At 60.0% G+C, this 22,776-nt stretch overlaps 1 protein-coding gene across 2 annotated transcripts; it reads left to right on the top strand.

Moving 5' to 3' along the window:
* Positions 1-31: 31 nt before the first annotated feature.
* CLASRP (CLK4 associating serine/arginine rich protein) lies at positions 32-22,602 on the top strand. Of its 2 annotated transcripts, XM_037148024.2 has the most exons (21): positions 32-84; positions 1,100-1,228; positions 8,076-8,173; positions 8,754-8,855; positions 9,085-9,164; positions 11,227-11,311; positions 12,505-12,653; positions 13,466-13,562; positions 14,537-14,615; positions 14,698-14,771; positions 16,022-16,063; positions 16,903-17,118; positions 17,237-17,518; positions 18,968-19,231; positions 19,525-19,564; positions 19,893-19,953; positions 20,134-20,192; positions 20,276-20,322; positions 21,774-21,856; positions 22,178-22,202; positions 22,453-22,602. In XM_037148024.2, the coding sequence occupies exons 2-21, from the start codon at positions 1,130-1,132 to the stop codon at positions 22,493-22,495; spliced, it is 2,025 nt and encodes a 674-aa protein (XP_037003919.1). In that variant the 5' UTR covers positions 32-84; positions 1,100-1,129; the 3' UTR covers positions 22,496-22,602. The 2 variants fall into 2 exon arrangements, with proteins under 2 accessions (XP_037003919.1, XP_053524544.1); XM_053668569.1 differs by lacking the exons at positions 21,774-21,856; positions 22,178-22,202; positions 22,453-22,602 and having other exon boundaries at positions 19,525-19,568.
* Positions 22,603-22,776: the final 174 nt, after the last annotated feature.

Raw genomic sequence — 22,776 nt, 5'->3', positions numbered from 1 at the left:
CCCCTCCCCCTTCGCGCGGCCTTCCACTTCCGCTTCCGGTGCGGGCCGCGCGCGAGCGCAGCGGTGGCAGACGGCGACGAGCCGGTGAGTGCAGGCAGCGGGCCCCGACGTCCTGGCCTTTGGGTGGCGTCAGCCCAGCTTCGTCCTTGCCTCCGCCCCTCCCCGCGCTTCTGCGAGCCTCTGCCTGGCCCCAGCCCTGAGGGCCTCACACCTCCTCCGGCCTGCGGCGCCTCAGGCCGCGCCCCTGCCTCTCCCGGGTCCGGAACTAGCCGCGGCCGACCCCGCCGCTGGCCACAGGTCCCGCTTCCTTGTCAAAAAAAAAAACTTAGCCGGAACCTTAAGGCCCAGATTCTGTCCTCGAACCCTAGTCAAACCCTCGGGCTCCGCTACTGCCCACCACCCTTGACCTTAAACTCAACCCACTCCCACCCATCTGCCAGCCCCAGTTCCCTCCGCCAGCTCTTCCTTTTTTAAACCCCACTCCCCATTCAGATTCCTCCTTTAGACCTCAGCCCTGCTGTAAGGAATGACAGCATTCCCCCAAGTTCCTCCTCCTCCTCCTTTCACGGGCAGCATCGTCTTCCATCCACGCCCTTCACCTGCCCTCCACCTCCATACCACTACTCTTTTCCCAGTCTTTCTCCTCTTCCTCCACCTGTCTTCATCTGAATGCCCCTTCGACCCATACCCTTCTCCGCGGATGGCTCCTGGTGGGAGCCATTTGAGCCCTTCCCCCTCCCTTGAGCTCTAGTTCCAGCTGCTTAGGGTCTGTCTCCTTCAGATCTTCCTTCGGACAGTTGCTCCTACCATTCTAAAACCTTTCATTCCGGACTCCGGCTTGCTGAACCAGGACACTCTTTTCCCAGAGATGGATGCTCACTCCAGAATCACCTGGAGGCTTTCCTAGTGCCCTAGCTGCTGGGTCAAGAGTTGCCAGAGATATAATACCCTGAGCGTCTGGTGCAAGGATGTGCAGCCTCGTTTGCTCGCCCTGAAGCTGACATTTAGGGTTAGCTCTGTCACCAACTTATAGGTGACTTTGACTCTGCTCCTGTGGTTTTTACAGCCCACCTGACACTCCCCTCTTCTCGTGCTCCAGGTTTGAGGCCTCAGGCTTGGCCTCTCCACCATGTGGCACGAGGCTAGGAAGCACGAGCGGAAGCTACGCGGCATGATGGTCGACTACAAGAAGAGGGCGGAGCGGCGGCGAGAGTACTACGAGAAGATTGTGAGTAACAGACCTTTAATCTGGGGTGGAGCTTTCCGAGAGAGTGGGGCCCTGGTCATCCCGGTAAAATTTGGGCTTGGAAATATGCCAGTCTAAGGGCCCAGTTTCCTCAGAATATCCAGGCATTTCTTCAGTGTAATCATTGTAAAACCCTGTGGCATTCTGTTAACGAATGCTGTGTTGTTCGGAGCAGAGCTGGTGTTAGCAGGAAGAAGGACGATCTTTGTGACACCAGAGCAGTCCAGCTGGGAGGCTGGCCACCTCTGGAATGTTGTTTGTCTTGCTCACTGCTGTCTTCCCAGGGCCCAGAGCTTAGCCATTCTTGAAGCTTGGCTTGGCATCCTGCAGGAGTGCCGTCAGAATTCATTACATGGGCTCTGACCACTTCCCTCTCCTGTTTGCTGCTCCCTTGCTTTTGGAGAGGAAACCAAAGTCCACCCCATGACCTGAAAGTCCTCTGCCAGCCTCTCAGCTTCATCCTTGGGCAGCTCCAGAGGGGTGTGTGTGTGTGTGTGTGTGTGTGTGTATATGCACCTGCATTGCCTGCCATCACCAATTTAACACTTGTTGAGACCCTGGCTTGAAATGGCAGGTCTGTTTTCTTGTTAAATGATATTTATCTAGACATTCCCGTTTGCTGCTATGTCCCTCCTGCAGCCTCCTCCCTGGTCTTCTGGCCTCTAGTTCTGTTCCAGCCAATCCACCCTCCTCAGAGGGTTCAGGCAGGTCTTTCTTTCTTCCTCACCCAAGGACATTTTTTTCATTGCTTTTAGAGAGGAAGGGAAAGAGAAGAATATATATATTTTTTTCAATGTACGGTTGCCTTTCGTGCGTCCTCTGCTGGGAACTGGCCTGCGGGGAACCAGCCTGCAACCCAGGCATGTGCCCTGACTGGGAATTGAACCGCGATTGTGTGGTTCCCAGGCCCGCACTCAATCCACTGAGCTACACCAGCCAGGGCAGAAAGAGAAGAATATTGATGCAAGAGAGAAGCATCGATTAGTTGCCTCCTGTACATGCCCGCACTGGGGATTGAACCTGCAACCTTTTGGTTACAGGACAGTGCTCCAGCCAACTGAGCCACATCAGCTGGGGCCAGAGAGGTGTTTCTAAAGCACAAAGCTGACCCTATCGCTCCCTTGCTCAGAACTCCTCTGTGGCTCCCTAGTTCCTTTAAGGGAAAACCCAGACCCCTCAACACAGCCTTCAAGACCTTGATGGTCTGGCTTTAGGTCCCCTTGAGACTCACGCCACTGGCTCTGCCTCATTCCTTTTCTCAAGCCATCTGGCCTCTTCACTACTTAGGTGTATGAAGAGTATATGTTTACTTCCCAGAATTATATAGCCCTTTCCGGCCACAGGGCCTTTGCACAAGCTTTTTCTATGCCTGGTTAACTCCTGCTCACCTGTCAGTTTGCAGTCCATAGGGCAGTCTTCCCACATCTGCCCCAGCCAGTCACGTGTCCCTGTAAAGCACTGCCATTGTTCCTGTCCTTTCCCTTTGTAAAATTTAGCACACGCACATCCTGCTTTGTAAGACTGGGGATTAGGCGTATGTGGGTCACACGTGCATCCCAAGCTCAGGCCCCGCAAACGTGGCTTGAAAGAACTAAACCAGCGTAACAGTAGCAGTTACTGTTTCACTTGGTTTTTCTCAGGCACTGGGTGGTGAGAAGCGCTTTAGATGCATGATTTCTTTGAATCCCCAAAGTCACCCCCAAGACAGTGGCTGCTGTTACCCTAGGAGAAGAATCTCTGAGAGCTCCTCACTTCCGTCACCCACAGGCGAAGCACTGGGGCTGAAGGGAGGGCCCATGACCATGAGGGCAGAGCCTGGCCTGTGTGGGTTGTAGTTGAGGTCCCAGCAGTGACCAGAAATACAATCAATGTCCAGGAATGAGTGGCTGCCACTTATCAAGGACCATGGTGGGCCAAACAAAGGTGATACTGATAATAACAGCTCACTCTCGTAAGCATTTCTGTGTTAGCCGCTCTGCCAAGCCCTTCACATGCTCCATCCGATCCTCACCCCAGCCGAGGCGGTGGTTCCTACAGCTTCACGTGACAGGTGAGCAGACTGAGGCCCAGAGAGCCGTGGCCTGCAGCCACATGGTGAGAGGGCAGAGCCGGCTTTCTGACCCAGGCTCTTAGCTTCTCAGCAGGGCTTTCTGCTGCAGAAATAGAAGTTCAGAAAGATGTAGTGTCTTGTTAGGGTGACACAGCTGTGAGGCAACACTCCAGATGGGAGGGTCCTTAGAGTTTGGAGTCATAGGACTCTGGGTTCAGATGTCAGCTGTTTCACTTGGGTACTGTGTGACCTTGAACGAATGGTATCTCCTGAGCCCGGTTGCCCCTTCTACACGTGAAGTGATGCAACACGTGGAATCACGTTTGGCTGTGAATAATGGAGACCTGAAGTGTCAGTGGCTTAATCAAAATAGAGGTTTATTGCTTTGTCACATAGAAGCCCCGTGGTACCCAGTTCTGCTCAAGGACCGTTTTGTTGTTCAGCTATGCGTGGCTTCTCTTCCTGGTATTGTCTCAAGGTCCGAGAGGGCTGCTCAAGCTCTAGTCGTCACATCTTCATTCCATCCAGCGGGCAAGAGGAAGGGAGAGCCAAGGGGCTGAGGTGCTCATGCCAGTGTTAAGAAAGTTTCTAGATGTTGCACGTGCACTTCAACTCCTGTCCCACTGGCGGGAAAGTAGTCCTGTGGTCACACACAGCTGCAGGGAAGGTGGAGAGGCGGAGGCTTTGTGCTGGGTGGCCCTGTGTCACCCCATACATTAGGGGTCCTGTTACTGCTGGAGAAGGGGGTAGATGTGGGTTGCCAGTCCATGGTCTGCCACAAATGGCGGGGACAAGAGCGGTCCCCTCATAGGGCTGCTGGAGTATTCAGGGCGATTGGGCCCTCAGACCGCTGAGTGTGGGGCAGCTTGCTCAGGAAATGTTGGCTCCTGTTATGACACTTGCTATTGCTGGGTCGAGCTGGAATTTCATCCAGGTTGATGGATGGTGAGGGGACAGGGGGCTGGGGTTGGGTCACTCTGAAGGCCTGGGACTCCAGGCACTTCTCCTTGTTTGGGGGGAACTCTCCCTCAGCTTTATTTCCCCCCCGGGCAGTGGTGATGACCAGCCCCTCTCATTGGGGATGGCAAGGAGGGGCCTCAGAACAAGAACAGTATCTGTGGGGCGCTTCATGGTGCAGGCCTGTACAATCAGTCATTGTCCTCGTAAGTGAACGTGATCGGCATTCAGACTCGAGGCAAGCTGCGGACAGTGGCAGTGGCTGGACAGTTGCTGATGGCTGCTCTGGAGAGGGGGGTGGGCCACCAAGACGGGTCACTCTTGTCTTACTCTTGCACCAAGAGAGGAGGCTGTGGCGTGAGTTCTGGAGAGGCTGAGGTAGATTGTGGCAGGCCGAAGTGGCATGTCTGGACAGAGCCGGCTTCTCTGCTTCTGGTTTGTCCTTGGTGTCTGATCAACTTCTTTAATGAGTGGTTTGCATAAAGAAACAATTCGCTGAACTTAAAGTGGGGAATAAATACATCTCAGCCTAGGTGTCTCCTCCTCCAGAAATCCCCAAGGCTGAGCCCCCACCTCCCCTGGCTGAGTCAGGCAGGCACCTACCCCCCTGAGCCCCTGATTCCAGTGCTGCCCCATCTAGGTCATCCCTGTGGGATGGGTCTGTCCCCCCACACTGGGCTTGTGAGCCATGAGGGCAGCACATGGCCTATACATAGTAGGCGGCTGCTTAACAGTTGAATGAAGGAGTGAATCGCTTCATGAATGAAGTCCTCTGACCACTGTCCTGGAGGCACAATAGTCCAGGGTTACAAATGAATTTTAGATCCTGAAGAGATATTGGCACACTGTGTTCACTGCAGTGTTATTCACCACGGCCAAGCTGTGGAAACAGCCTTAGTGTCCCTCTACTGATGAATGGATAAAGAAAATGTCTGTAAGTACAATGGAGTGTTATGCAGCCTTGAAAAGGAAGGAAGTCCTCTCATAAGCTACAGCTCAGGGGAACCGTGAGGACATTGTGCCTAGTAAAATCAGCCAGTCACAAAAGACGTACACTGCAAGGGCCCGCATCGAGGAGGCACCAAAGGTAGTCAGACGCCTAGAAGGAGAAAACAGAGCGGTGGTGGCCATGGGCTGGGGGAGGGGACGGGAGCTGTTGTTCACAGGGCGTAGAGTGTCAGTTCTGTGGGGTGAGAGGTTCACAGCAAGGTGCGTGTAGTTGATGCTGTTGTACTGCGCACTTAAAAGTGCTGGTGATGGTAAGTCTGCGTTGGGCCCGTTTGGGTTCAGATACGAGTTCTGCTTATCACTGATGGGATGTCAAGCATGTGGGCCTTACCCTTCTGAGCCTCAGTTTCCTTGTCCGGGACAAGAGTAGCACTTTTCTCCTGTGGTTGAGAAGCCTGAGTGAGAAAATGCATAAAACACTGAATTCAGTGCCTCGCTTTCAGGATGGCTTGTTGACTTTTCCAGAATTTCCCAACAGAGTAAGTAAGGCTCTGGACTCCCAGCCCAGTGCTTTTTGCTTTCTGTGGTGCCTGCACGGCCAGGGGCGCCCCCGTACCTGCCAAAGTCCGTCCTGCAAACAATGTCCCGTGAGTCGTGGCTGTGGCCACTGGGCTTTGGTCTGGAGCGGCCTGACGAGTGTGAGGGGGTCCTGGCCTTAGACTTGGCTGTCATGGGGCTGAGGAGCTGTGTGGCCTGAGAGCAGGAACGGAGGAAGCGGGTAAGGGGCAGGGGAGGAGTTGAATTCCAGCAGTGCCGCCCCTGTGGTCCTGGGCGCATCCGCCCTCGGCTTCTTCAGGTGTGAAAGGACAGTGTCGGCCCAGCACCTGGCCCTCAGAGTGTGCAGGATGGATGGTGTCTTGACACAGCTGTGGGCTCCTCAGCTCTTTGCAGGGGCAGTGCACCTGCTCACCTGCCATCGGGGTTTGGAGTAGGAGATGGAGGCCGGGTGGCAGTGTGGGATCTCGGCACCTCGGTGCTGATGGGTTTTCCTGGAGGGGCTCGGTGTCTTTGTCGTTAGTGCAGGGTGTTCTTAGCGCCGGCTGTGGACCTGGCCTCTTTAGCTACTGGGTGTGTGACTGAGGAACACAGAGATCCCTGCCGGGAGGGGGGGGTGGCATTTTTGTGTGGGAGACGGGTGATCAGTGAGCATGAGGTGTAAAATCTCGTGGTGGTGGGCGCTCTGAAGCAAGTAGTGGGGTCAAGGAGACAGAGGAAATGAGGGGTTGTGGGGTGAGCTATTTTGATAGAGTTGGCAGGGAAGGCTTCTAGAAGGAGGTTCAGAAGACATGAAGGAGTGTCCCTGAACAAGACCGTTGCGGGTTTGAGGGCCTGAGTGGAGTGTGGAGCAAGCCTGGGGTGTTCAGGGAATGGTGCGGGCCAGGCCGTCTGGAGCAGAGCTGGGGGAGAGCACGTCAGGGTCCGAGCAGAGGGACTAGTAGGTTCTCACAGATCCCCTGGCCACGGTGTGGGGAACACACTGCAGAGGCTGAGGGTGGCCACAGGGAGTCCTAGAAGAGGCCACCAGCTGGTCCCAGCAAGAGAAGATGCTGGCTGGGGTGGGGGGCCGTGGGCAGGGACTGGGTGTCGGGAAATGTTGGCAGAGCTTGGCAAGGATTCAGTGTGGGCACAGCAGCCTCTGCGTGGTTCTCGCACAGTCCTGTGCTGCGGCACGCAGCCGAAAGAAGCCAGGCCCAGCACACGGTGCGCGGTGGTACAGCAGCTGCTGCCAGACTGTCTCCTCTCCTGCGGCGGCGGGGCCTTGGAACTGTCGCCCTCACGCGAGTGGGGGCTCAGGCCTGAGGGGCGTAGATTCAGGGGGATATTTCCCCCCATCTTCGTGACTTAAAAAAACCCCAGCTTTTTAAAGATACAATTCACGTATCACACAATTCACTGATTTCAAGTGTACAGTTCAGTGGTGCTCAGCATATTCACAGGGTTGTGCAGCCATCACCACAGTAATTTTAGAAAATTTCATGACCTCAAACTCATTAGCAGTCAGTCAAGCCCCTTCCCCTCCCTCCCCAGACTTCCCAGTGCTGAGTAGCCACTGGTCTGCTTTCTGTCTTCGTGAACTTGCCTGTTCTGGGCACTTCAGGCAAACGGGACCCCCCCACATAATGTTCTCAAGATTTACCCACATGGTAGTGTGGACCGGTGCCTCGTCCCCAGTCACCGCCGAACAGTGTTGCGCTGTGCGGGTGCACCGCGCCGTGTCTGCCGGTGGCCGTTGGATGGCTTCCACCTCTGGCCGTGGTGAAGGGCACTGCTGTGAACGTTTGTATAGAAGCATCGGAGAGTGTTCTTGCGTGGAATTGCCAGGTCCCTCGGTCCTTCTTTGTTTACTGTTTGAAGAACCTCATTTCCCCACGTTCTTGTCAATGCTTTTGACTGTTCTTTCCATTTCAGCTGTCCTGCCGAGTGTAGGGTGGTGTCTCGTGGTTCTGATTGGTGTCGCTGTACCCAGTGACACTGGTCGTTTTTGGTGTGCTCGTCAGTCCTGGCGGCTGGTCCAGGATGAAGTGCACACGCCTGGCTCTGAATGCCCTGGGTGGGGGGTGCAGGGCTGGGAGGTAATGTGTTAGGGAGCAACGTCTTGGCGCTGGCTGTGCAGAAGACGGGGCCAGAGCTCAGCCCCTTGCCCTGTTCCCCAGAGGTTGGGTGGCCCCCTACTGTGCTGCCACCCCACCACCCCTGTGCAGGGATGGCCTGCTTGGCATCAGAGCTGAGCTCACTGCTCCACGTGGCTGCGTGGGGGCTGGTGAGGCTCTGAGCTCATTTTGAAGGTAACCTGTGTCCTGTCTGTCCCTGCAGAAGAAGGACCCAGCCCAGTTCTTGCAGGTGCATGGCAGGTCTTGCAAGATCCACCTGGACTCTGCAGTCGCCCTGGCCGCAGAGAGCCCTGTTAACATGTAAGACTGAGTTTGGGGGGCCGGGCAGTGTCTCTGACTGAGAGTCACAAGGGACCTGGGGTATGGGCAGGCCATTGAGGATTCTGGCAGGCGAGGCTTGACCTGTATGGGAAGGTGACGGTCACTGGTCAAGGAGTGTCGATGGGTCGGGGTGGAGGCCCTAGGGTGCAGTGGTGGTCGGAGGACTTGGAGGGGAGTGGGAGGGGCTGGGGCCAGGATCAGAGGCCAAAATGAAGCCAGAAGTTGGTGGCCAGAGATGTTTTGGGTAACTGAGGCTTGGCAAGTGGCCCCTAGGACCTGGTTCAAGTTTCCAGGTCTTGTAAAATGGGGCATCCAGCTCCTGCTCGGTTCTGAAAAAAGGGACACCCCAGTGTCTGTGGGGCCCCATTCATGTCCCCTATTGAAGCAGGTTTGTAGCATGAGGGACTAAGGAGAGCGGTGAGGGTGAGGGCTACGGCATGGGGGGGGGTGCGAGGGGGCTGAGGGTTATGCTCCCAAGCTTGAGGTGGCCAGGGCATAGGCACTTTGTGTCCTGAGCAGTGGGGACCCTGAGCTCCCCGTCCCCTGCTTTCCGCTTCAGGATGCCTTGGCAGGGGGACACCAACAACATGATTGACCGCTTCGATGTCCGTGCCCACCTGGACCACATCCCTGACTATACCCCCCCACTGCTCACCACCATGTAAGCTGTCTCCCCGAGGGGTTGCCAAGCAGGGAGTCTGACCCAGCAGCGCCTCTTCTTTCCCAAGCCCTTGCCCGCCTGCCACCTTCCTGAAGGAAGGAGGTGTACAGTCGGGGAGCGCCCCCTGCCCAGTCCCCCAGCCCGAGCTGGGCCCCTCCTCCCCTTCATGCTGGCTTGGGGTGGGATCCGTCCTCTCCCTCTGATCTCAAGACCTTGACCTCCACCAAAGCTCCCCAGAACAGGAGTCGGACGAGCGGAAATGTAACTACGAGCGCTACCGAGGCCTGGTGCAGAACGACTTTGCTGGCAGTGAGTGAGCTGGGGCGCAGGGAGGCGGTTTGGGGTCCCTAGAGATGGGGAGACCCAGGCAAGTTTGGGAAGACAAGTTCCCTTCCAGGGTTCTCTACCGAAGCGCCCGGGTTTGGTCCCAGTCTGCCCCTCTCAGGGCCTCCTGCTCCCGAATGGGTGCAGGAGACGTCTGCTGACATGGACGGTCCTGCCAAGGTCACTTCTACACCCCAGGGCCTCCGACTCGATGGCTTTTTGTCCTAAAAAGTTGGGGGAAATTGTAGTAACGCATTTCCTCTATGCATGTATTTCCCCTGCCTGCATGGGTCAGAATGTCAGCTCTGAAGAGGAAGTTGCTCCTTGTTTTAAACAATTTAAACGGTTACTTACACCGAATTTCACAGTTTGCCAAGTGCTCGTGTATGTCCAGTATTGTTTTCCCAGCAGTCACTGCTGCCTTCCAGTGAGAAGTCAGAGGCTCAGGGAGATTGCCCTGCCCTGGGCTTGCCCCGGGAGGTCTGGACCCTGGCAGGCCTGGGCTTTTTTTGTCTTTTTATCTCATTACATCTGCACACACCCCCGGGCAAGGTTGGGGTGCTGCCCCATTTTACAGACCAGGACAGTGTGGCTTGGGTTGGGGGAGACGCTATGTCCAAGGAGCTGCAGTCCTTACTCTGCCCGTGACCATCGCCCCTCCCCCCCAGGGCCAGCTCCAAACTCCAGCTTCTCCTCCTGAGAAGGACCCGGAGCCTCCCCTTCCCAGGGTTCCCTGCGGAGTGAAGGGGAAATCGGGCCACCTGGGTCCCTTAGCCTGGCGGGTCTGGGCTCCTCCCGGAGAGCAGCGGCAGTGGTGGGCTCTGGCCCACGCAGCGTTGTGATAGTTCGCTGAGGTGCCTAAAGCCCCAGCCCCGAGCCTGGCACAGGTGGCTCTCCCTGTGGGCTCACTGTTCCGGTGTGTCTTTGTTTTTAAGGTAGACGTTTTGGCGTCTCTAAAATCAGAGAGCTTCCAAATCCTAGCAGTCAGTGAGGCCTCAGAATTAAGGAAATTTATCACTATTGATACTGTTGTGGTTTTGCCCCCACCCAGGGCTACGTGGATTCTTGGTGCTAGAGCCAGGGTTTCCCTTCCTCATGTCCTACTCTGTGTTCATTCGTCCCCTCAGTATCTGAGCCCTTATGGGGTCTGGTGGGGGAGGGGCAGCACATGTGTCATCATGAAAGTGGGTGCTGGTTACAAACTAAAGTGGGCGATAGGGCAGAATGGGCTAAGCGGGGGTCCGTGAGAGGTGGTAGGAGCTCCCTGGTGAGCAGAGGGGGGCCGAAGTGCTCTGGGTGGGAGAAGAGCCCCGAGGCGGGGAGGGGGACGCACACAGGGTGAACTGAGGATGCCTGAGTGGTGGGAGCGGGGAGAGGGCCGGTCCGCAGGGTCTTCCCAGGGATCGTCCACTGCAGGCAGGACCTGGGCAGCTGCTGGGGCCGGGGCGGCCTGGGCTGTGTCACCTCTGTGCTCGCCTGGCTGTGCCCCTTGCTTTACAGATAGGAAATCCGAGGCCCACGCAGGGAAGGGGACTTGCCCGGGGTCCCGTAGCAAGCCAGGGTAATAAGGTCAATGTGCCTTGAGTACATTGCTGAGTCCCCTGAGGTGGGGGTCGTGGGTGAACGAGAGCCCAGGTGGCTCCAGACAACACTTCACTTAAACTGAACCACAGACAGGCATACAAGAGTGGCCCGTGGGGTCCAGGTGACATCCAGCACTTAGGACAGGTTTATAGTTCCAAAGGGTCCAGCCATAGGCATCTTTAGCAGTGATCGAGTAGCAGTGACCAAGTACCAGATGCTCACTTCGCTCTGCCAGTGCAGACAAGGAAACTGAGGCACACAGCAGTGAAGTCCTGTGATAGGGCGACATGCTGAGTCAGTCGGCGGGATAGCCAGGGCCCCCCTGCAGTTGCTCTGTCCCCACCACACAGTTTGCGATGACCGGGTTGTACCTGCCTGCCTTCCCCCTGCACTCCGTGTCCTACCCCCGAAGTCCCAGTGTCTCTAGCCCCCCGTGACCCGCATGCCTCTTGCCTTGCCGCAGTCTCAGAGGACCAGTGCCTGTACCAGATCTACATGGACGAGTTGTACGGAGGCCTCCAGAGACCCAGTGAGGATGAGAAGAAGAAGTGAGCAGGGGTCTGGGGTGCCGAGGGGCTGGGGGAGGTGGAGGCCTGTGAGCCCCACCAGTGCAGGACCTCTTCATCCTGTCTGCCTTGGTCTCCCCAATCCAGGCCAGTGTTCGGCACACAGTAGGCACACGGTGAATGTTTAGAGGAGGGAGCAGCAGCTGGAGGGGAGAGGTTCGCTGCCAAACCTCTACGGTGTGTTGTCAGCCTGTAGAGTGGTGGGAGGAGCAGTGAGGAGAGCGGGCCCTGTGGAGAGACAGGCCTGGTTCCAGTCCTGCCTGTGCGGTGCCCCTCTCTGGGCCTGGGGCGCTCCCCTCCAAGATGGGGCTGGCAGTCCCCTCCGCTGGGAGTGGTGAGGGCTGCAGAGATGAGGCTTGGGAAGCACTCGCCCTGTGCCTGCCGTGCAGTTAGCTTTCCATCGGCTGCTGACTGTCACTCTGGAGAGGGACTTCTCAAGGCTGCGTCCCTCGAGGAATGGCTGGGAGTGTGGACTCTCACCCTGGAGCAGGAGGGGCCCTGGCTGCCCTCCTGGGAGAGCAGCTGCCAGGCAGCCTCACTTCTCTCACCGCCCATCGGCCACGCCTGTTCTCCCTCTGCCTGGGCACACCCTGTCTCTCCTGGGGGGTGGCCTTACCTGCTCCGCGCAGTGTGGCCCCGGAGCCCTGGCTCCTTCCCTCCTGCCACGCCGGCTCCCCCTTTGTGAGCCTAACGCCTGCTGCTTCCTCCCGCCTGAAGTGTTTCCACGGATGTGACCGTGACTCTGTCCGTGACCCCGCTTTCACGACGGGGCTGGCCCTGGGGCGGCATCAGGGGATGTTGACTAAATTCAGCAGCAGACATGCGCTGGGTCCCTGCTCTGTGCCGGACAAAGATGGGCCACGCTGTTGCCTGTGACAACGCTGGGCCCTGCCCTTGCAGAGACTCTAAGTCTGGTGCAGGGGAGGCTGACCTGTCGCTGACAGTAGTGACCCAGTGTGGGCCAGCAGGGGCTTGACCTCACCTGGGGGAGGACTCCCTGGACGAAGCGGATAGTAGGCGGGCGCAGAGGGTTGCAGGCTGAGGAGAGCACCGTGAGGGCCTGGGGGCGAGGCCGCCCTGCTGCTGTGGAGCTCCAGAGGCTGGCGTGTGGGTAGTGCGGTGTGCGGCGCCCCCTCCCTGGGTGCTGCCCTGGCTCATGGGCTCCCCTATCCCAGGCTGGCGGAGAAGAAGGCTTCCATTGGCTACACCTACGAGGACAGCACAGTGGCCGAGGTAGACAAGGTGGCGGAGAAGCCGGAGGAGGAGGAGTCACCAGCCGAGGAGGAGAGCAACTCGGACGAAGATGAGGTCATCCCCGACATCGGTGGGGTCCCCTCTCTGCCCTCCCCTTCCCTGCAGTCCCTGGGCATCGTTCTCGTGTCTCGTGTCTGGTCCCTCACCCTCCGTGGGCGCCCGGTGCTCACGAGCCCCGCCTCCTTCACCCCTGCTGCAGGCACTCCGGCCCCCGCTGCCCTCCCTTGCTGCCTCCCCCATGTGCTCCCGTCCCCAGCTTCCCTCTCTGTCTCCTTTCTCATTTCTAGGACACTGCTTTATGACACTGTCCCAACCTTGGTTCTGGCTCTGTCCTCCTCTGTCTCTCCCCTTCTTTCTCTCTCCTGGGAAACAAGTGTCAGCCAGTTACAGAGGCGCCCCTCGTCCCCTGCCCTGCCGTTCCCCCGCCTCCGCGCCCACGGGTCCCTCTGCCTCTCCTCCCAGCCCCCACCCGGCCGCCCGGTGACTCACTCATACAGGTGGAGAGTGTCCATCCACTTCCGTATCATGCATCCAACTCCCAAGCACCTGTGACCCACGCCCCCGTCTCCAGCCGCCCGCCGTCGGTCCCGTCGCTCCTCCCTGTCCCTGACTCCCTCCTCGCGTCCTGCTCATCTCGCTTGTCCAGGCCACCGCTCATTCGTTTGGGCCCCCGCCCACCACATCGCTGCCCCCCCCCCTTTATTGTGCCCGCCTCCGGCCAAGCCCTGTGCTGGCCTGCGGACTCCGAGCTGAGCTGACTCCCCCCTCCCTGCAGAGGCCTCCAGTCCGGTGGGCACCCCTGCCCCCACCTCCTGGGGCACTGCCCCCCTCCCCTGTCCCCTGGCTTGGCTTTGGTCCCTGACGGCGTTTCTGTTGGTGCAGACGTGGAGGTGGACGTGGACGAACTGAACCAGGAGCAGGTGGCGGATCTAAACAAACAGGCCACGACCTATGGCATGGCTGATGGCGACTTCGTCAGGTGAGGCCTGCTGGGGGTGGCATTTCCGTCACTGCCCCTGGTACTGCTGGCGACCCCACTCCTGAGCACTTTGTGTGCCTGGCCCTGCACCACCGGCTTTGCACACACAGGTTTCTGAGCTTGCAGGCTCCCCACCCCACCACCCCCGCAGAAGTTAAGGCCAAACCGGGCTCCCTGTGGCTTGTGGTGATCCGACCCAGTGAGGGTCCAGGTTCCCGGACGTGGTGGACGGCACCCTCTAGTGGAGCGGCTTTGTTCACTGATCGTCCCTCCGAGCTGGGCTGGTCGAGCCTCGGGCCCCGTGCCACACCCCACGCAGATCTCATAGAGTCGTCCCGGCTAACCAGGGCAGGGGTCAGAATCTGAGTTACTCCAAGTCTGGACATAGCACCTTCCGCCCAGAACCCTCCACGGCTCCCAGCTCACTCAGGAGCCACAGTGCCCTCACCACGGTCAGCAGGTCTCCCCTGACTGGCCCTCTGCCCCCTCCGCCTGCACACTCCACCCTGGCCCGGCCGCGGCCTCCTTACTCCTCAGGTGCCCGAGGCCCCGTCTGCCCCCCGGGCCACTCTGCTGTCCGCTGCACTGTGCAACCCACTCACTCCCGCGTTTCCCCTCAGCTGTCACTTTCTCCGCGGCTTCCCTGATCTCCTGTTGGAAGCTGCTGCAGTCCTGCCCGTCCCCGGCACTTCCCTTCTCCCTTTCCTGACTGGTTTTCTCATCGAGGTTTTCGCCCTCCAGCCTGTCCCATGATTCATTAGTGTGGTCATGGGCTGTATTTTCCCCAGAATGTAAGCCCCCGGGGATGAGGGTTTTTCTTTTCTTTTTCAAAACTGAATCCCCAAGACCTAAAATAACAGCTGGCGTGCAGTAAGCGTTCAGGGGGGGCAAACGAGCGAGAGGCCCCAGGCTGGCGTGGGGCTCCTCCTCTGGCAGCGGCCCTGCCTGTGGCACGACCCTCGTCCTGTCTGCAGGATGCTCCGGAAGGACAAGGAGGAGGCGGAGGCCATCAAACATGCCAAGGCCCTGGAGGAGGAGAAGGCCATGTACTCGGTAGGGCCGGGCCGGGCCGGGGGCAGGAGTGCGTCTGAGGGAGGGCGCACCCCTCACCAGCCTGGTGCCCACCTTACTCCAGGGCCGTCGATCCCGGCGCCAGCGGAGGGAGTTCCGGGAGAAGCGCCTGAGGGGCCGAAAGATCAGCCCACCCAGGTAGGTGGCGTTCTCCCCTGTGCTCAGGCTCTGGGGGGGGAGCTTGGGGCTTAGGGGGGCTCTTTGGGGGCAGGCCTGCAAGGGGGGCGGTGAGTGGGGAAGGTGTCGAGGTGGGAGTGGCCCCGAGGGAGATGTGCCGCCTGCCCTGCCAGCCCCCTGCTCACTCCGCGGGATCCAGGGCTGAGGGAGCCGTGGGAGGCGTGGAGGGTGGCTGGAAGCAGCAAGCGGCCGGGCTGCTTGCTCCATGTCAGAGTTTAGGCAAGTGACTCCCCTTCTCCAGCTTTGGTTTTTTCCTTTGGAAAAGGGACAGTGTCATCTCCCAAGAGGGGCTGTGCCAGCGCCCACATTGAGGTCTTGAGTAGATTTGGATGCGGCAAGCTCTCAGGCCTGGTGGCCCTGGGCAAGCTTGTCCTTCTTTTTTTCCCCCCAAGGTTTTATTTTATTTTATTTTGTTTTGTTTTTAGAGAGGAAAAGAGAGGGGAAAGGGAGGGAGAGACATCAATGTGTGGTTGCCTCCTGCGCCCCCTACTGGGGACCTGGCCCACAACCCAGGCGTGTGCCCTGACTGAGAATCAAACCGGCAACCCTTTGGTTCACCAGCTGGTGCTCAGTCCACTGAGCCACACCAGCCGCATCTGTCGTTTGTCCTTTTGCTGTGTCTTCTGTGTTCAGGGAGTGTGACCGAGGGTTGCTGTGAGGCGTAAACAGCCTGTTGTGGGGTCAGGATTTGGTGTTGGGTCTGGAACATGTTCATTAAAGAGTCGTACTGATGCTTAGCGTCATTGTTACTGCCACGGAGGCAGGCTGCATTGGAATCCCAGCTCTTTAATTTAGGAGACTTGTGACCCTGGGCAAGTGGCATCTGAGAAATGTTAGTTCTTCTAATTGCATCATTATCACCGATAGGCAGGACCCACTGAGCAGAGCCCAGGACGTGGAGTGGGAGGAGGGGTAGCTCTAGTCTGGGGTCTGGAGGCCAAGCGGGGCTGACACTGGAGTCCTTGCTGCTTGGGGTCAGGATGGGTCTGCAACACGGTTTGGGGTGGGGTGGGGGCAGGGTCCAGGCTTTGCAGAGATCTAGGGTGGGATGGGCAGAGGGGTCAAGGCAGGGTCCATAACTTGGCCAGCAGCCCTCTCCTCACTATGCCCAGTGTCCAGCCTTGGAAGTCCAGGTTTAGGAGCTGGGCCCAGTTCCATGCTGGCCTAGATCCCAAGTCTCCTCTCGGCTCAGCCCGTTCTTCTCTCCATAGCTATGCTCGCCGAGACAGCCCCACCTACGACCCCTACAAACGGTGAGTTCCCGGGGTCCCAGGGAGCAGAACCAGCAAACCCGCTAATGGAGGGCCAGGGGTGCTGAGGGGCGGGCCCACCCTGTGGGGCACCCTGAGCTCGCAGACTGGGTGACGTGTCCTGGGGGGTCTCAGCGCCTGATGTCAGATGTGGATCTGCGTCTCTTTGTTTTCCGGAACGTTGGCCTGCTTTCCCAATTTTTTTTTTCTTTATGTATTCACCTTCGTTAATTTTCTGATTTAACCACATGGAGACTTGTGTTAAAAATGACCTAAGGTGGCAGAAAGGTGTGACTTAGGAATTGCGTGTCTTTAACCTGAACTCCCAGAAACAGCAGTGACCTGGCCATGCACATGTGTGTGTCTGGCTGTGGCAGTGGCAGCGGGCGGGGTTGGGGGCGGACAGACCCCGGTCTGACCCGTTCCCCTCTAGAGAGCTGGGTGGGAGGGGCCTGTTCCCGGGGCTTTGCGGAGGTGCCTGAGGCGAGGCCTGCACACCTGGCGAGAGGTCTGGCCCCTCCGTCTCCCAGGAGAGGCGTTGCACCCGTTTACTGTCTCAGGACTCCCCCCGCCCCGCCAGGCCCAGACCCTGACTCACACACTGGGAAATGCTTCCTGTTAAAGATGTGCACCCGCCCCTGCTCTTTGCGCATCCCCGTGAAGGTCTCTGTCATGCCCCTTCCCAACCCTTCCGTAAAGGCTGGCTGGTCGTGACTCGGACCCTGGCGAGTGCTGGGTGCCACACTGTTCTCATTTCTGTTGTGCTGCAGTGTGTGTGTGTGTCCATAGCTGGCAGCCAGGCCCGAGGAGCCTGGGGACTGAGCACCCTCCCTGCTCTGCAGGTCGCCCACAGAATCCAGTTCCGAGTCTCGCTCCCGCTCTCGCTCCCCAACTCCGGGCCGCGAGGAGAAGATCACATTCATCACCAGTTTTGGGGGCAGCGATGAGGAGGCAGCTGCAGCGGCGGCGGCCGCGGCTGCATCAGGGGCCACCACAGGGAAGCCTCCCGCACCCCCCCAGACTGGCGGCCCCGCCCCGGGACGTAATGCCAACGCCCGGTCGGTAACTCTCACGCTGCTCGCCCTACGCCCGGCCACCCGGCCACCGTGGGGGGACCAAGGGCAGGGGGCGCTGGGGCCAGAGCCGGTACTGACCTGCCCTCTGCCCCGCCTGCAGCCGCCGCTCCTCCTCCTCCTCCTCTTCTGCCTCAAGGACCTCCAGCTCCCGCTCCAGCTCCCGTTCCAGCTCCCGCTCCCGCCGTGGTGGGGGCTACTACCGCTCAGGTCGCCACCCCCGCTCCCGCTCCCGGTCCTGGTCTCGCTCTCGGTCCCGTTCCCGACGCTACTCAAGGTCCCGTAGCCGTGGTCGGCGGCACTCAGGTGGGGGCTCCAGAGACGGACACCGCTACTCCCGCTCGCCAGCCCGCCGTGGTGGGTACGGACCCCGGCGCAGAAGCAGGTACGTGCAGCCTGGTGAGCGTGAGGGGCCCTGAGGTTGGTGAGACAGGAAATGCTGGGTTTGCGGGGAAGGTAGGCCCCTCTGTGAGGGACCTCCAAGCGTGGGTGACATGGGTGGAGCACTGCCACCGTGCTCAGGGATGTGGGGGGAAAGGAGGCTGACCTGCTCTTCTCATGAGGAGTTCCCAGCCGGGAGGTGGAGTGGCGCACGCACCCTCGTGTGGGCTGCAGCGGGACCTGGCCTCTGGACAAGGCTGGGGCACTCGGGGGGACGGGGGACACACATATCTGGGCAGGGTTTGAGGTGAGCGCTGCAGACCGTGTAGGAAGGAAAGCGTTGAGGGCCTGGAACATCCTCCCTGTTTTCTCACCGTGTGGGATGGAGGCTGCTTGTCGAAAGGCAGTTCCAGTCCGTGGGTGGGAACACAGGCCTCCGGGCCGTTGCCTGGGTGTGAATTGCGTCCCTGCTGCCCAACTCCCAGGGCCTCGTCTCTGTGAATTAGAGACAGTGTCCCCTATGAGTCACCGTGGAGGTGTGACAAATCCACGCAGCTGCTTGGTGCTCATACAGTAGCCCAGCCTGTGGGAAGGGCTGCTGTGGTCGCCTGTGTAATGCGTCCCTGCGTCTCAACAGCGGCTCCCTGCGGGGCCTGGCAGGTGAAACGGGCTGGGTGGGCCCCATGAACTAGGGAGCCCGAGTCCCATCCGCCGGGGTCACTGGGTCAGTGACAGGCCTGGTGCTGCCCACTCTTCCGTTTTCTCGGGACAAGCTGAGAGTCTGGGGTTTTTTAATGGCAGCAGCTTTTGTTTTTCCAATATTGCCAACAAATTTGAATTTTGTAAAAACCCAGGACAGCCCCAGTGGAATCCACTTGGGGCCTAGATTTGGCCTCTGGGTCGTTCCCTGTAGGTAGGCTGACCCGGGGCCACAACAGGAGAAAGGCTGGGGGGGGGGCGGTCTCTTGTCGAAGGCCAGCCTGCTGGTGAGCCCTACCTGAGCGGTGCCAGGGCGCCAGGCAGAGAGAGGGCAGGGCTGCTTGTCCCCAGGCTGGGTCTGGCGGCCGTGTGTCGCAGCCTGCTGGGGGTGGGGGCGGCAGTCCACTCGTGTGAGACCCTGGGTCTGGGTGAGGTGGGGGTGTAGCTCCTGAGTGCTCAGAACTGGGCACAGTGTGTAAAGGGGGAGCTGACCAGCCAGGTCCCACCTTTCCAGGGAGGTAGGTGACCGCTGTCTGGTGAGTTCTAGGCTGCCTGTGCCTGGAGGGTGGGATCTGTTTAGACTGAGCAAGACCAGGGTCAGTGGGGTTTCTTGGGGAAAGGAGCCGGAGAGGAGGTGGGGTCCCCCCTGAGCAGCCACAGGCCTTGCAGGAAGACTGGAGATTTGGAGCTGGGAGGGGGTGTGCACGAACGGGGTCCCTGAAGCCTCATGGCCCCCCTCCTGTTGTGCCCTCAGGAGCCGCTCCCGCTCGGGGGACTGGTACAGGCGGGGCGGCCGGGGCCCCAGGCACCACAGCAGCAGCCGCAGCCGCAGCAGCTGGTCCCTCAGCCCTTCCCGCAGCCGCAGCCTGACTCGGAGCCGCAGCCCCAGCCCCAGCCAGAGCAGGAGCCGCAGTCGCAGCCACAGCCGCAGCCACAGCCAGAGTCACTCACCATCACCACCGAGAGAGAAGCTGACCAGGCCAGCGTCGTCCCCCGCTGTGGGCGAGAAGCTGAAAAAGTGAGCAGGTGCAGGGCTGGGGAAGAGGGTTGTCAGCTTGCGTTGGGGGATCGCCTTGACTGGTTTCTTTCCATGGGAACTTGGCCTGCCCGAGGAGGTCCGAGGGGAGCACGGCCTGACCCGGAAGGGCGGGTCTGAGGAGCCAGGGCCGGGCACGGCCCTGTCCCATGTATCTGTGGGGGACATGGCATCTCCCTGGGGGCGTCTTGAGACCCATGGCCTTGACTCTCGGTCTGAGGGCAGCGTTGGGCTGCGTGGGGTCAGAGACGGCAGGTGTTCTTTCCTCCTCCCAGGACCGAACCTGCCGCTGGTAAAGAGACAGGAGCTGCCAAAGTCAGTAAGAATTTGGAACTCGCTCGTCTAACTCCCGCCAGCAGCAGTGCCCGAGTGCTGGGCCCGGTGGGCCTGCACGGGGGGACCCGGGGGGGCCGAGAGATCCCACCCCGGGGACTGAGAGGGGCTGGAAGGGCTCTGTCCCCGGGAGAGTCGTGTCCCCTTGGCCTTCTCACTATCTGCCGGGCTCTGCCTGTCCCTGGGCCTCCAGACCTCGGCAGGCCTTCACAGCCTGCCCCCACACGCCCCCACAGGATCTTGGATGAGGTGGGTTGTGGGAACTGCAGGGCACTCACCCCCTCCTCTGCCTCTTCTCCCCCTCCCCCAGCCCAAGCTGACGCCGCAGGAGAAGCTGAAGCTGAGGATGCAGAAGGCACTGAACAGGCAGTGTATGGCCCCCTTCCCTCCCCGTCTCCCCTGCTCCCCGTCCTCCCAGCGTGGCTTCGGGGCGGGCCTCTCGGAGGAGCGGGTGTGTGTGCTGCTCCGCTGCCCCCCGCCCAGGGCTGGTTGGCCCTCTGCCCTGGGGGGCTCCAGAGGGTACTCTGCAGCCGGTGTACTTGCTCCCACAGTCAAGGCGGATAAGAAGGCCGCTCAGGAGAAGATGATACAGCAGGAGCATGAACGGCAGGTGAGGCCCCGGGGAGGGGTGGCGTGTGAGCGAGTGCCGCTGGGCCAGCCATCACCACCACCTCACTGCCACCTCTGCCTCAGGAGCGGGAAGATGAGCTTCGTGCCATGGCCCGGAAGATCCGGATGAAGTAAGACCATCCTGTTCCCTGTGCCAGGGCCACAGCCACCGCGGGCCTCTGGGAAGCCCTTGGCCCCCTTCGCTCCCCACCCCAGCTCTGAGCTGCGGCCTTGCTGGAGCCCCCGCTCTGCCCAGCTGCCAGCTCACATCCCTTTGCTGTTCTCTTGGCCCAGCAGGCCCTTCCCTAGATCCCCACCTGGTTCCCTCCTCACTCCCCCAGGGGCGGGGCCTCCTCCCTGACCACCCTGTCCTGACCAGCACCCAGAACGCTCCCTCCTCTGGCCCTGCTGTTTGCCTCACAGCACTAACCCTCACCTGGTGCACAGTCTGCTTTGTATGCTTATCATTGGTGTCCCCCCTGGGACGCCTGGTCTGGCTACCAGCCTGCCGCTGTGTGCTCAGCCCCCAGAACGCTGAGGTGGTACTGCTTGTGGAAGGGCTGCGCCCCTAACCAGCCCCGCAGCTGGGCTGACCCAGTGCTGCCAGACGGGGCTGCTCCTCTCCCCTCTGCTTCTCTCCTTGTTCCTGGGTCCCCACTGCAGAGTCGCGTGCAGCTCTGCGTCTCCGTGTGGCCCTGGGGTGGGCCCTAGCCCTTGGGGCCGTCCTCACAGGCTCACTTGGCGATCAGTGCCCGCAGTGCCTCGGCCCCTCCAGGGCCACGCGGGAGGCCTTGGTGCTCCTCACTGGCAAGGGGAAGAGTCAGTCAGGGGCAGGAGCATGTCGCCTCTTCACCTGTTTCCAATTCCACCCCGTGCTTGCTGTGGGCCCTTGGAGAAGCAGCTTAACCCCTCTGAGCTGGGACCTCTACTCCGTGAGACAGACGTAGTGATGCCCCCGCCTCGGCCGGGCCCTGTTGTAAGGCTCCCAGCGCAGGGTCTGGCACGTACGAAAGCCTGATGCCCATCGCTGCTGCTGTCAGTCATTGTTACCGTCCCAGCCATTACTTAACCGTGTCACACACTCCTTGTGTGTGAGTTCCCATGGGGTGCAGGGGTGGGGCAGAGCGCCCAGGGACCGGACCCGGGCTCTGACCCTGCCTCAGCTACTCGGCACCTAGGGACAGGCTTTTTTCCTAACTCTCGTTTTGCTCAGCTGAGAAATGTCCCACCTCAGCCAGAAGGCCCCCCCAGTAAACTTCGCCCTGAGGATTGCAAATCCCGGTCATTCTGTTGCAAACCAGTTAAATACCTAGCTGAGTGGAGCAGGAGACAGTTGACCTGCGGAGCCCTCCTTTCTGTGTGGTCAGTGAGCCTGTCGTAGCCGGGCCAACGGGCATTGCCCCAGCTCTGCCTGGCTGGCCTCCGCTCTGCACACTCTGTCCTCGTTTCCAAGTGGGGGTGGTTCGCTCTTCCATGAGGACCAGCATGTCAGAAGCACCTGCCCTGTGCAGGTAGCCCCGCAGCCCTGGAGTCCAGTGTCCTGAACTCTCCTCTCCCTGGGCTGCCTCCTCTTCCCCTGCAGGGAGCGGGAACGCCGAGAGAAGGAGAGAGAAGAGTGGGAACGCCAGTACAGCCGGCAGAGCCGCTCACCCTCCCCCCGCTACAGTGAGTGTCCAGAGTCCCTGGGCTGGAGGCTCTGGGTGTTAGAAAGAGGGGCAGTGTGAACACTGGGTGCAAAGACTGGTGCATTCCCACGGTAGCCTGCATTAGAGTAAACCTCTCAGAAGGAACACAGGTGTGCACACGCACATACACGCACACCACACGTGTGCTGGTCCAGTCACAAGGGCGATTGCTGCCCACCAGTGTGGCCGGCAGTGCAGGCGCTAGGTAGCCTCAGCCACAGGTGACACTGGAAGTCCAGCCTTGGAGCCCGCCCCTGGCCCCAGGCATTTGCTTGGCCCTCACCACCTCCTCCCTTTCCAGGTCGAGACTACAGCTCTTCCCGAAGGTGAGCCAGCCGGCCAGCTCCCTAGGATGTCAGCTGTCCTGTGGGGGCTGGGTCCGCCCATTCCCACCCTGCAGCTCCAGGTGTAGGGGCTGCCTCCTCCTTTGGAAACTGCCCTCCCCCGACAGCTGCCTCCTGACCACCGCGGCCCCAGCAGTACCCAAGCGTGCTGGTGCATGTGTGTGCATGCGTGTGCACAGGGCTCCTAGTGTCCTGCCCGGCCCTCACAGGGTCCCTCCCTTTTTCTTTCCAGGCGCTCAAGGTCCAGATCTCGAAGCCCCCATTATCGACATTAGGCAGAAGCACGGGGGGCAGGGTGAAGGGCTGGGGTGGGGTGAGGGCTCAGGCTGTGATGCTGCTGGTTTTATTCTCTGATGAAATAAACGTTATTTAATTCCCTTCACTTGGCCTCAGTGTCATGCGTGTCCTGGGTGCAGGGCTCCTAAATCCAGCTGTCTGCCAGCCAGGAAGGGATTGGCTGGGGGCAGGGGGCAGGCGCCAGTGTGGCCTGTGTGGGAAGCCCGGCTGCACCCGGGTGTCTGCGGGTCGGTGAGGGCAGGGTCTCCATCCAGTAGGA

Source organism: Artibeus jamaicensis, unplaced genomic scaffold (genome assembly GCF_021234435.1).
Source record: "Artibeus jamaicensis isolate MK-2021 breed Jamaican fruit bat unplaced genomic scaffold, CSHL_Jam_final contig_1526, whole genome shotgun sequence".
Lineage (NCBI taxonomy): Eukaryota > Metazoa > Chordata > Mammalia > Chiroptera > Phyllostomidae > Artibeus > Artibeus jamaicensis.
This window is presented reverse-complemented; position numbering and strand designations above follow the sequence as displayed.

What these genes read in the sequence shown, in the direction of transcription:
- CLASRP (XM_037148024.2), top strand. Translation starts at nt 1,130, where the DNA reads ATGTGGCACGAGGCTAGGAAGCACGAGCGGAAGCTACGCGGCATGATG. An exon ending in GCAGAGAGCCCTGTTAACAT is followed by an intron (nt 8,174 to 8,753) that starts GTAAGACTGAGT and finishes TTTCCGCTTCAG; the next exon opens with GATGCCTTGGCAGGGGGACA. An exon ending in CCCCCACTGCTCACCACCAT is followed by an intron (nt 8,856 to 9,084) that starts GTAAGCTGTCTC and finishes CCTCCACCAAAG; the next exon opens with CTCCCCAGAACAGGAGTCGG.